At 35.5% G+C, this 11899-nt stretch overlaps 1 protein-coding gene across 1 annotated transcript; it reads left to right on the top strand.

Annotated features, from left to right (window-relative positions):
• Window positions 1–803: 803 nt before the first annotated feature.
• LOC149553529 (14-3-3-like protein) lies at window positions 804–11677 on the top strand. Its single transcript, XM_089788940.1, has 6 exons — window positions 804–927; window positions 9541–10031; window positions 10156–10278; window positions 10385–10501; window positions 11006–11103; window positions 11223–11677. The coding sequence occupies exons 2-5, from the start codon at window positions 9546–9548 to the stop codon at window positions 11066–11068; spliced, it is 789 nt and encodes a 262-aa protein (XP_089645066.1). The 5' UTR covers window positions 804–927; window positions 9541–9545; the 3' UTR covers window positions 11069–11103; window positions 11223–11677.
• The last annotated feature ends 222 nt before the right edge of the window (window positions 11678–11899 follow it).

Genomic DNA, 11899 nt, shown 5'->3' with positions numbered 1-11899 from the left:
AACAAGGCATTGACTAATCTCTAGATAAAAAAACACTAAAGACAAAAAATAGTAATTTATTTATTTATTTCTTATCACAAAATATGCAAATCATGAAAATAAATGCTAAAAATTTCGTAAAAAATTATTATATTTTGTATTTTTCAAAAATCCGTCAACCATACATTTTCTATGACAATTAAACAAATCTCTCCCATAAACTTCTAAGAAAATATTTTGTCACAAGGCCCCAAAAATATGTAGGTCTCAAATTACTTCCAAATCTCATTACTAAAAGACCAACAAGTCACCACCAAATCAACATCCAATACAATTTAGGGTGAAATTCACTAGGTGACTGACTTGAGGGAGTTGTAGGATCTAGAGAATAGCCAGGCTTTCATGGTTTGACCAAAACAAAACAAAACCCGCGAGTCCTTCAACGGCTGAATATACTCCGTGGAAGTGGGGACAAAGGCCCCACAACAAACTAGGAATTAAATAAGATTATAGTCATATCATAGTCCCCCACTTCTCCAGCTGTACATAGAGATATACAATCCGTTCCGTTCATGCGTTTACGGTGAAGAATATGAAATCGTTTTGCAACCGAAAGCTGGCAGTCAGGTAGTCGACCACGTGTCTCGGCCAGGGGACATTCAAAACGAGAATCGTGTGGGTTGGGCCGTCGGTGCGGTGGGTCCCGCTGACACCTGTCATCACGAGCCCGGTCATGGGCAGTTTCAAAGTTGAACCCCCGGTAAACGTAACCCAAGTTGCTCATATATTAACCCCATCGACGATTCAGATCTTTCCTTCCTTTTAACGCTTCCAGGATCGTGATCGGTTTCTACAAAGAAGAGAATCGAGGACAAAGTTGTTTTACGCGACTTGTGATCCGTCTTTAGAGCTTCCCTTCGTTGTCTTCGTACGCCGTCGTCTTTCCAGGTAAGGATTCAAACCTGCAACCTGAGTTGGAGCAATGTTGACTGCCTTTTATGAGCAAAATTTCAGTTTTATTTGTTTAGATCGAGAATTGTAGGTGATTTTGTAAGTGTTATTTAACGCGAAGGAATTTAGTTTTATATTTCGCTTTTTCAGGTAGGTTGTGGTTTTACCGGTGATGTTTTGAACTTTATGAAAGCATAACTCGGCTGTATAGAGGATTTTTGTTTATTTGTGTTGCTGTATAAGAAGAGGTTTCAGTGTGGATTTGATAGGGCTCGAGATTTCTGTCCTGTTTCGGGTAGCTAGGGTTTTAATTGTGATTTTTTGGGTGATGTTTTCTGAAACTGGGAGAATATGCATTGGAATTTGTGTTTTTGCAATTTTTTATTTTGTTTAATTGTCTTCTAGCGGATGCATTTTGTGGATTTGATAGTGGATTTGAGGCTAAATTGGCAGGTGTGTGAAGAATTGTCTGTTCGTTGACGTATTCTGGTTTGTTTAATGTATAATGATCGTTTTGTTTTTAATTGCATTTGTGTGTTCTCGGCCGAAGCGATTTTTTTGTCTGAGTTCTCTTTTGGGAAGTTTATGTTGTTGTTCACCTATTTGGCTTTTCGAGACATGCTCTGTTGTTTGATTTGTTTTTGGTAGGTATTTCTCGATTGAATTTATGGGTTGGCTTTTATATGATGTGCTATAATATGCATCCGAAATCTTAGGACTGCTAAGCCTAGGCGGACTGCAGTGTACATGATTATTAATTGGGATTTGTAAAGAAGTTACATTTTTATGAAGGTCCTCCATTGCTATTGCCACAACACTTGGAATTATCAAATGGCTTGCATTATCCTTGTCAGCGTTGAAGGTTTTCTTTGTCTTTGGTGGGGGCTCTGCGTAGCTTGTAAACTGTAGTTTGTGGCATTTTATATTGAATATTTCCGATTATATTGTTGCATGTTATCTACACTTAAAAGTTTCATTCCTTTATCTTCTGATCGTGGCTCCAGCTTTTTGGTTTTTCAGATTTCTTGATGTTTGTTGATACTTCTTATTTTTAAGTCAGTTTTGGAATTTATTCAATACCCTTTTCCAATTTACGTTATATTGTAATTTACATTTCAATGTGCAAAATCAGCTTCATATGGCAAAGCTGTATCTAGGATTTAAATTTTATATTCATCACAGTCAAATTAGGATTAAAGCAGGTCTGTACATGTTTTTTTAAATTAGCAACTGAAACTTTTCTCGTAATTGATCAGATACTTAATTCCCACTGCTGAAATAGTTGTTGACTTTGTCTCCACGGTATTTACATCTACCTCATCAGTTTGGGGATGCCAACCGTAACAGTTAGATACGTTTTTAATTCAAAATTTAAGACCACATGAATTTAAGAAAATGTAAAACTGTAATGGGATAGGTAAAGTAGAACTTTAGTATTGTTAGTGTGATGGCCAGAAATTTCAGAGGTTTTGCCCTTAAAAATTGAAGATATTCACTTGTTTTCCTGGGCCTACCATACACCTAAATCATATTTGAAAGTCTAGCTAAAGCCTTGCTCGTTTTTGAAACAGTACCCTCGTTCGTTTTCAAGAGTCAAGATTGGTTTAAGAGAATTTGATTTCGCTAAACGGAAAAATGTGATTTAAGCTTTATGGAAGTTCTAAAATTATACACTTAGTGGGAACAAAAACTGTTGTTGTGGTTCAAAAGTCATTTGTAAGAATCAAACCCATATTCTATTAGTTGTTATTATTTTCTCTGAATTATTCTCTCAGGAAAAAGTTTTATCATATCTTCTGTACTTGTGGATTGAACAGGGTTCCTTTCTCTCCTATTTTTCACCCTGTTAAAATTTTTTCTGACCTATAAAAGGATTAATAATTCACTAAAGCCTATCCACTGTCTAGAATAATGAGTTTAACTTAACAATGTGCTATGGATCTTATTGCAGGAATAATTTTCTTTTCACATCAAGAGGGTAGTTTTGGAGTGAAATTGAGTTGTTGTTAAACTGCATATTATTCTGTGACAAGATTTTAGTTTTGTGTTATTGGTATGCAAGGTGAAATTTGAGCTTTAATAATATTAATTAGTAGGGTTGGGATGGTCCCTCATCTTATTGAGCATCCTTCTAGGGTGTCAACCACTACATTTCCCTAGTTGGTCTATTCCACTGGAACCCTAAGTTGGATGTCCAACTAACTGGGTTTGCATTTCAGCTTCAAGGCTTTCATTCTAAAACATAAAAATTAGAAATAAAGAAAATATTAAACTGCCATTCTTTCTTATTTTAACCTTCTTTACCATGTTTGTGTTTTCTAGAACAATTGTGTGCTAGCGTTTTTGTTTTTGTTTTTTACAAGTAAAAACTAGAAAATGGAGTCTCTACGTGTTCATTTACCAAGGTATGCTTGATTTAGGTTTGAAGAATCCCTTTTGTAGCTTTTTAGGGGCAGTGTACGTTGTTGGAAATTGACAGTATGGGATGTAGTATTCATTTGCATGTTATAAGGTTTCTGAGGTTATTTGGCTTCTATGGAGAATATTGTTTTGTGGAAAATTTGTATTACCAAAAACCTGGAGTTTATGGAGAATAAAAAAGAACGTACCTTCTTCACTTGAGAATGGCATCCCTCTAAAAGACACTAGCTATTATTTGATGCAATTTAAAAAGAAATATATTGTTTATGAAGCTACACTAAATTTGGAGACTGTCCTTAGTTATATTAGAGGGGTGCATGACATTTTCATGCTTTTATCAGTACTTTCTTGGAACTCATGCAAACAGTGCATCATAATCATTCAAGTTACTTATTTCTTGCATCATAAAGAATTCAGTGTATTTATGCCAGGTCTTATTGTGATTGGGAGGAGATATTGATTTTGAGTCTTATAAATTTATTATGTAGGGTGGGTCCAACGTGGATTATATGCGCTGTCTGCAGTTGAATTTAACCATGGTTTTATTAAGATGTGTTTGTGCTATCTGCATTAACTTTTCTACTTATATATAGTTTCTGTTTTATTGATTGGTGACTTTGCTCCTGTATCTGTATACTCAGAATCTAAACTTTTGTGTTCAAAAAATGTCTTTTAAAGGCTCAATGGTTGTCTCAGTTAGTGGTCTGCAATTTCTACTGACTTTTACGTTCTTGACCTTTCCAAAACCTTTTTTGAAGGAAAATCACTGAGGTTCATTTGAGAAGACATCAAATGATTTGTTGGAATTACGTTGGCTTCATTAATTGAGTCGGGTTTCTCTACATCTTCAGCCAGCATTTTGAATTTTTGAAAAAGAGCATCCCAGTCAAAAGTTATACCCAGTTAATCGCACTCATCTTTGTTCTCTCTTTCTCCATTTTCGATGCTTGCCCATCATCCAGTTACATAACTGTATTGGAACTTACGCGAACAGTACATCATAATTATATGAGTTAGTTAATTTTTGCAGCATGAAGAATTTAATGTATTTATGTCAGGTCTTATTGTGATTGGGAAGAAATATTAATTTTGAGTCTTGCAAATTTATTTGGTAGGGTCTATTGTTGTCTCATTTAAAGGCTCTAATGTTGTCTCAGTTAGTAGTCTTCAATCTCTACTGACTTTTATGTGCTTAACCTTCCCAAAATTTGAGTCACGAGTCTGAAGTTTGATTGAGAAAACATCAAATGATTAATTGGAATCACATTGGTTTTAAAAATTCAGTTGGGTTGCTCTTCATCTCCAGCCAGCATTTCAAATTTTTGGGAAAGAGCATCCTTGTCGAAAGTTATACCTAGTTAATCGTGCTCATCTTTTTGTGCATTTTTTTGGGAATTCATTAACCTGCAAAAGAAAGAAAGGTTGATTGATCTTTTAAAAACACACTAATTCTAATGATTCATGGACCTCTTCATAAATAAAAATGAAACAAAAAAGAGGTTAATTAACCATGCAAGAAGAGAAGATTGATTAAGCTCTTCTTGATTAAAAGCAATCCCCATCTTTTACACGTTTTGGAAATAATCATTAAGCCTTCTTAAAGTGTAACTACCTTGTGGCAGCTGTGATGAAAATATGGCTTGAAGGATGCTGAGTACAAAATGTTATTGTTGTCACCGCTCATAGGAAAGTTAGGGCCAGTCTTAAATACAATCTTGCAGTGATAATATGTACCAACAGGTTTTTGGCGACTCTGCTGGAGAGCGAAGTACCAGTGTTTTGTTGTTCCCCCAAAATCTAAAGGCACCTTCTGTGGAATGGAGGTTGGCGACTCTATTTAAAGGTTTGAATTTGGAACAATGGTTTGGTACAAAGGAAATGTGGAAAGTGAGAGTGATAGTGACAATGATGACTTTTCATATCAAAAGAAGCAAGATGTTGATGAACCCACACAAGTTGACTTTTTGTAGAGCTTTTATGGTGATATATGACTTGATCCAAGAAGATCGAAGAAGAGGATAGAAAGGACTATCATTTTTTTTTTCCTCATAATCAAAAATCTTTATTAGAAAGAAATTCTACACGGAGAGACAAAGAGAAGCTTGTTTGAAAGTATGATTCATGTGAATGCATGTTGGATAGCAGCAATAAGGAAAGTAGTCCATCTCCTACACTCGATTCTCAAAAATAATCAAACTCCCGATTATTTGAATTGAATTGAGTTCTTGAAGCCATTATCTCTTGACAAAATACATCCCATATGGCTTAAGAATTGCAAAAGATAAAAGGAAATGATGGAATACATATTGAGTTTCTTGTTCATAAGCATTTGTCTAAATCGACATATAACAATGATGAATAGAAAATAGATCTTTCACATGCACCTCTTGCTCAACAAATCCATAAGCTTAGTGATCCTATTAGATTAAATCTTTGAAAAGCTTCTACGGTTGGGTGCACTGAGGTTGACAAGTTGCATCCTTGTTTGCTTCAAGAATTTGCAAGAAATCAAGAAAAAGGACCAGTGCGAGAATTGATCTCTTGCTAACAAAAGATCTCACAATCAAAATGTTTGAAGGGATCCACTGGAGCTTGTACACATGAAAGAGGACTAGCTTGTTATGTCTTCTCAGGAAGATTATAACGAAATGGTGTCTAAAGGAGAGGTCACATTGATGCATTAGGACAATGTTGTGAGAATTTTTATAATTAGGGAGTAATATTTGATTAGTTGGATACTGGTGAGCTTAAAGAAGAGACATTGAATGTTTCTTAGACAGGCATGCAACCTAATCTTGGAGATGAAGAAAATATGCATCAAGATGAATCTTGAGTGATTTTTATTCCCACATGGTGTCTTCAGGCTCCAAATGATTATCTCCCTTGTGGAGAAGGCATTCCTATTCATACATCATTCTCCATTGGCAAGAAATCCATACTAGTGAGGTTTTAGGTATTATCTCATTCATTTCTTCTTCTATTCTTGAGTTAGAGAAATTAAAAGAAAATCAAGTATCAACTTTGAAAAATAATATTGTGAAAGTTGAGATAAATACTTGTGAAGTAGCCTTGCATTTTGAGTTAGTAGATGATGATATGATGGGAGGCACAAATTTTTCACTATTAGATGAGGAATGTGTTAGTATTGGTGTTTCCAAAGAGGTCTAAAATAATAATTGGTTCCATGAAAGTTATGATTTTGATAATTGTTTTAATAGTTACACAGTGGATTCTTAACAGTGAATTGTCCTCTCAAACCTCTCTTAATATATGTGAACATTATCAAAAGAGATGAATACACCTTAAGAAGCACTCACACCTAAGGTGGGTAGAATAGTTACAAGATCATACCGTGTTTCCCTATTCACAAGCGACACACAAGGACAAAGTAATATGTTAACTAACAAAGGCATTGTGACCGAAATGTGTAATGAACAAGTGACTGAAAAATGTGGAGATGAAGAATTCAGTCATGATGCTCATTCAAAAGACGCTTCTTCATATGAGTATCGATCTCTAAGAAACACTTCTCAGTGTCTGGACTCTTTAGAGCATGCATGTACCCAGATGGAAAATGTTATTCTGGCCTCATGTCATAAAAGAGAAAAAAAAATGAATAATCAAGAGGAAGCAAGAGATTAGGGCCAACTTATCCAAGTCAAGCTTAGTGAAAATATATTCTCAAATCAAAACTATTGTATGGAATATCCAATTGGAGCAATGTCAATGGAAGCAAACAAGTCTCGCGTATCAAGCAAATTCATGGAACTAGAGTTGAGCAATCATGGGAAATACAAAGAGGGTTCACATCATGGTACTATTACTTGTATACCTAAGATGTTGGATAATCAGAATTCATTTTATTCTTGTAATAATCCAATGTCTGAAAGAGAGAATATTCAAGCCACCATGTTGAAGACCCCAATCATCAAAGTTGCATTAAGAAACTTGAAATTCTAATACTTTGACTCATTTAAAAAGAAGTTATTAATGACATGCAACATAATCTTCTTGGAGCTGTTTTGAGGTAGGCTTACCCTACTGTGTACATTTTTTAGTTAGAAGATTTGTTGTGTCAGTTTCATTTTGGCTTTGCCTCCGGTTTCTCTAGTCTGTCTCTTTTGTTGTTTCTCTATTGCCCGATAGATAAAACATTTCTCCCTTCGACTTCTGGGTTCATCCAACGTCCCTCTTGATCCTTGTCCCCAGATAGCGCCAGCTTTTGCTCGTGTCTGTACACCCAAAATCTAAACTTTCTGCGTTGAAATAATATCTTTAAAGGGCTCTATGGTTGTCTCAATTAGTGGTCTTCAATTTCTACTGAGTTTTATGTGCTTAACCTTTTTGTGAAGAAAAGTAACCGAGGTTTGATTGAGAAACCATTAGATGATTTGTTGGAATCATGTTGGTTTTATTAACCGAGTTTGGTTGGTCTCCATCTCCAGCCTGCATTTCAAATTATTGAAAAAGGCATCCCAGTCAAAAGTTATCCCCAGCTAATTGCACTCATCTCTTTTCCACATTTTTTTTGGGGATTCATTAACCTGCAAAAGGAAAAAAAGGCTAATCAATCTTTTAAAAACACGTAAATTATAATGATTCATTAACCTCCTCAATAAATAAAAATGAAACCAGAAAAAAAGGAGGTTATCTAAGTTGCATACAACATGCGAAACGAGATGATTGATTAACCTCGTTGATTAAGCAATCTTTATCTTTATCGTGTTTTGGAAATAATCATTAAGTTTGTTTCAAGTGTAACTACCATGTGGCAACTGTGAAGAAAATACAGATTAGCAGGGAAAAAGCTTGACAGATGCTGAGTGCAAAATGGAGCGGCTGTCACTGCTCATAGGAAAACAGGGTCATTCTTCAAGACAATCTTGCAGTGACCAATCTGTTTACCAACAATGCTGTAGATAATAATAATTTTTGTTTAAATTTTGTGCAAAATTTTGAGTCTCAAATTTGTACACAATTTAAACCAGAACGGACATCATCTAAAATACATCTATTTGATTGTGATTTACAAAGCTATTGATCTTTTTGTTTGTGATTTAGAAAACTATTAATTTCAGGTCTTAGAGATATAATTTGATGGCAGCATTGTACATTGGTGTTATACACTGAATTTTAAAAAATGATTATGTACTAATGGTATTTCATTGTTCCTTGCATTTATGTTCAAGTTTCAACAATTGAAGTTTCAGAAAGATGTGACCCCAAATTTAAACAGAAAGTGATTCAAGGATGTATTTGCCATGGATTCCTGGTCTATTTTTCACAAATTTGTGACCAATTTCATGGGGCACATCTTGGAGTCAACTTGTAGCCTTGTGATTTGTACTGCCATATTTACAGCCTGACTTCAAAATTTGGAAAAGTTGCATTACTTTGTCTTGAATGTGCAATTAAAAGAGCAATTATAAGAAGACCTCGTTGCTGTCTATTTTGTGAGTACTTGTCATGAAGTCAAAATCCAGGACTACACTACAAAACATAAACAGTAGATAAGGAAATTTGAGAATAATCATATAATGGGCTTTCTGCAAGAGAGGTCTCATCTACCTGCAAGAGAGGTCTCATCTACCAGATTCGTGACTTGTTTGGTACCTAAAAGTTAAGTTGCAGAGTTTGGCCTCTGCTACTCTTGGTGCCTGTCTGGTACAAACCTTGCATTGGTCTTGGTCTGGTATGGCTGCGAGTCCAGCATGCCTGGGGTTCAAGCCAAGGTGTATAGCCAAAGTTGATACTATGAGATAACCAAAGCTTGGCTATATGATACTGTGAGATTATAATCTTTATCTATTCTTCTAGGCTGCAAATACTCTCTCATGCACACATTGTTCATACTCTCTCATGCACACATTGTTTTTGTACCATCAAACCCAAATGAGCCCAAACCCCCATCTCAAAACTTTTGTATGGGCGAACTGAGTTCTCAAATCTAAATCAGAGTCCGAATCCAAATCTGCAACTTAGTCTAAAAGCTACCCATAACTTCAGTTTTTATGTCTTTGTAAACAGTCAATGAAAAATTTCTGCACTCTCAATTATTGATATATTAGGTTCTTGTAACCAGGCGATTGTAAATAATTTTAGGTTCTTGTAGTCACAGGGACTATGAAGTGTTGGGATTTAATTCAGATTTTGATTTGTTTTTGTTGTTGAATAATGGTTGTATTACAGGAGCAATGTCACATGTAGAGTCTTCTCGTGATGAAAGTGTCTACATGGCCAAGCTTGCTGAGCAGGCTGAGCGCTATGAGGAGATGGTAGAGTACATGGAAAAGGTAGCAAAGACAGTGGATGTGGAGGAACTGACTGTTGAGGAGAGAAATCTGCTTTCAGTGGCTTACAAAAATGTTATTGGAGCTCGCAGGGCTTCTTGGAGGATAATTTCCTCCATTGAACAGAAGGAAGAAAGCAGGGGTAATGAAGAGCATGTTACAATGATAAGAGATTATAGAGCCAAGGTTGAGGCTGAGCTGACTAAAATCTGTGATGGCATTTTGCGCCTACTTGATACGCATCTTGTACCATCATCCACATCTGGTGAGTCCAAGGTGTTTTACCTCAAGATGAAGGGTGATTACCACCGATATCTTGCAGAATTCAAAACAGGTGCAGAGAGGAAGGAAGCTGCTGAAAACACTTTGCTTGCATATAAGGCAGCCCAAGTATTTGCCTTATCCTTCCTCTCTAGACATGCACTGGATGCTGAAAAAGCATATCTATTAATATATAAACATGGTTTTACCAAGATTAACTTTGATGCTGGTATGTTTGAACATGTTCGTGCAGGATATCGCACTGGCAGAATTGGCTTCAACTCATCCAATTAGGCTTGGGCTTGCCCTAAACTTTTCTGTTTTCTACTATGAAATTTTGAACTCACCTGATCGTGCCTGTGCACTTGCAAAACAGGTAAATGTGTTTGGGGTCAATGAGTCATATACAATTGTTATGATCAATATATATCATTATAGAAATGATATATCTGGAAATTAAAATTTTGAACATTGCATTGCAGGCATTTGATGAGGCAATTGCTGAGCTTGATACTTTAGGTGAAGAATCGTACAAGGACAGCACCTTGATCATGCAGCTACTTCGTGATAACTTAACCCTGTGGACTTCAGACTTGCAGGTTTGTATAAGAGGGCAGGGAGCAGGTGGCTCGAAATTTCTCATTTTCTTTTTTATATAAATAATTTTCAACTGTGTGCATTCTAATTTTTAAATAGAAGTCTGGGACAAAAAATATTGTTTACTTGGTATAATAAAAACTGAAGGCTGGGTAATTAAACAAAAAGTTGACAATTTTTTAATGTACTTTAAAGGAGGAAAATTGCATATACAAGACATGAGTATGTAAGTTGAATTTTTTTCTAGAACCATTCAAAGGAAACTGCGCCTGGTGCAGGTTATAGGTAGATTAACTCTTATATTAAGTTGTCCTTAATGATCAACAATTTTCTCTAATCTTTCTGCCAATGAAAACATCAATTAGGTTTTTGTAAAATATGCCATCTGTTAGTAAAACCTTAAAATAGCATTTTTTTAATTTAGTCTTTTAGAGAAACAATGTTACATTTGGCGGGCTTTTTCAAAAAGCTTGGAATAATGTCCTTCAAATTTTTCTTGCTTTCAGGATGAGGTTGGAGGAGATGAAATCAAGGAAGCGCCAAAGAAGGAAGAAGGGGATAGCCATTGACATCCTTATTTTAAATGATGTCAAGATAGTTACCTGTATGTGATATGATTGTTTTCTTGTAAACAGAAGCTCTAGATTTTCGTTGCCTTCCCTGTATTTTTTTACATACGTGGGGTTTCTTGGCAACTTCTTATTCCATTCTTCGGCCTTGCAGGATTTACTATTGCAGTGGCTTCTTTTGCCACTTGTGCCCATTATCTTTATTAACAAGGAACTTCCAGTCAAGTTCTGATTATATGTTTCTGTGTTAGTTTGGGAGATTCTTGGAAATTGGCAATGGTTGAATATCCTATCCTCCTATGGCTATAAACGTAGGGGTCTAAATGAGTAGATATTTTTATATTATATTACCAGTAGTTTTGATCTCACTTCCTCCGTCGAAGAAAGTGATGCATATTAATAGGGAAAGAGGTGACTCAGAACTCCCTGAGTTGTCAGAAGTTTATGGTTATGCTTTCATGCGTGTGCCTGTGGTTTGAGACACAATTATGGTTCTTTGTGTTTTTTGAATTCCAGACAAGAACTGTCTCGTCTAGCTTTCTTCTTATTCAACACTTAACACGATTGGATCCATAATTTTATTCATCAGTTACTGAGTTGGCCTTTTAATGGTTTGTGCAGCTTTAACTTTCAGTATAAGACAGTTCAACTCCCACTATATCATGTCACTGTTAAAAGAGAATCACTTTTGGTTTAGCTAATTGAGTTATTTTACTTTGCCCTTATGAACCTTAATTTGAAGTTGTTGAGGTGAATAAGGTTCCTTTTTATGCTATTCAGAAACTCATACAAGACTATCTTTCTTTTGGAAGATTTAGAATATATGGTCAT

This window comes from Cupressus sempervirens, chromosome 6 (genome assembly GCF_028749045.1).
Source record: "Cupressus sempervirens isolate cs-2001-9-10 chromosome 6, ASM2874904v1, whole genome shotgun sequence".
Taxonomy (NCBI): Eukaryota; Viridiplantae; Streptophyta; class Pinopsida; order Cupressales; family Cupressaceae; genus Cupressus; species Cupressus sempervirens.
The sequence above is the reverse complement of the archived record's forward strand: the minus strand, read 5'-3'. Positions and strand labels throughout refer to the sequence as shown.

Excerpts from the sequence above, each read along its gene's own strand:
- LOC149553529 (XM_089788940.1), top strand. The coding sequence starts at position 9,546 with ATGTCACATGTAGAGTCTTCTCGTGATGAAAGTGTCTACATGGCCAAG. Across the intron at positions 10,032-10,155 it reads TTGCATATAAGGCAGCCCAA|GATATCGCACTGGCAGAATT; the intron begins GTATTTGCCTTA and ends ATGTTCGTGCAG. Across the intron at positions 10,279-10,384 it reads CCTGTGCACTTGCAAAACAG|GCATTTGATGAGGCAATTGC; the intron begins GTAAATGTGTTT and ends ATTGCATTGCAG.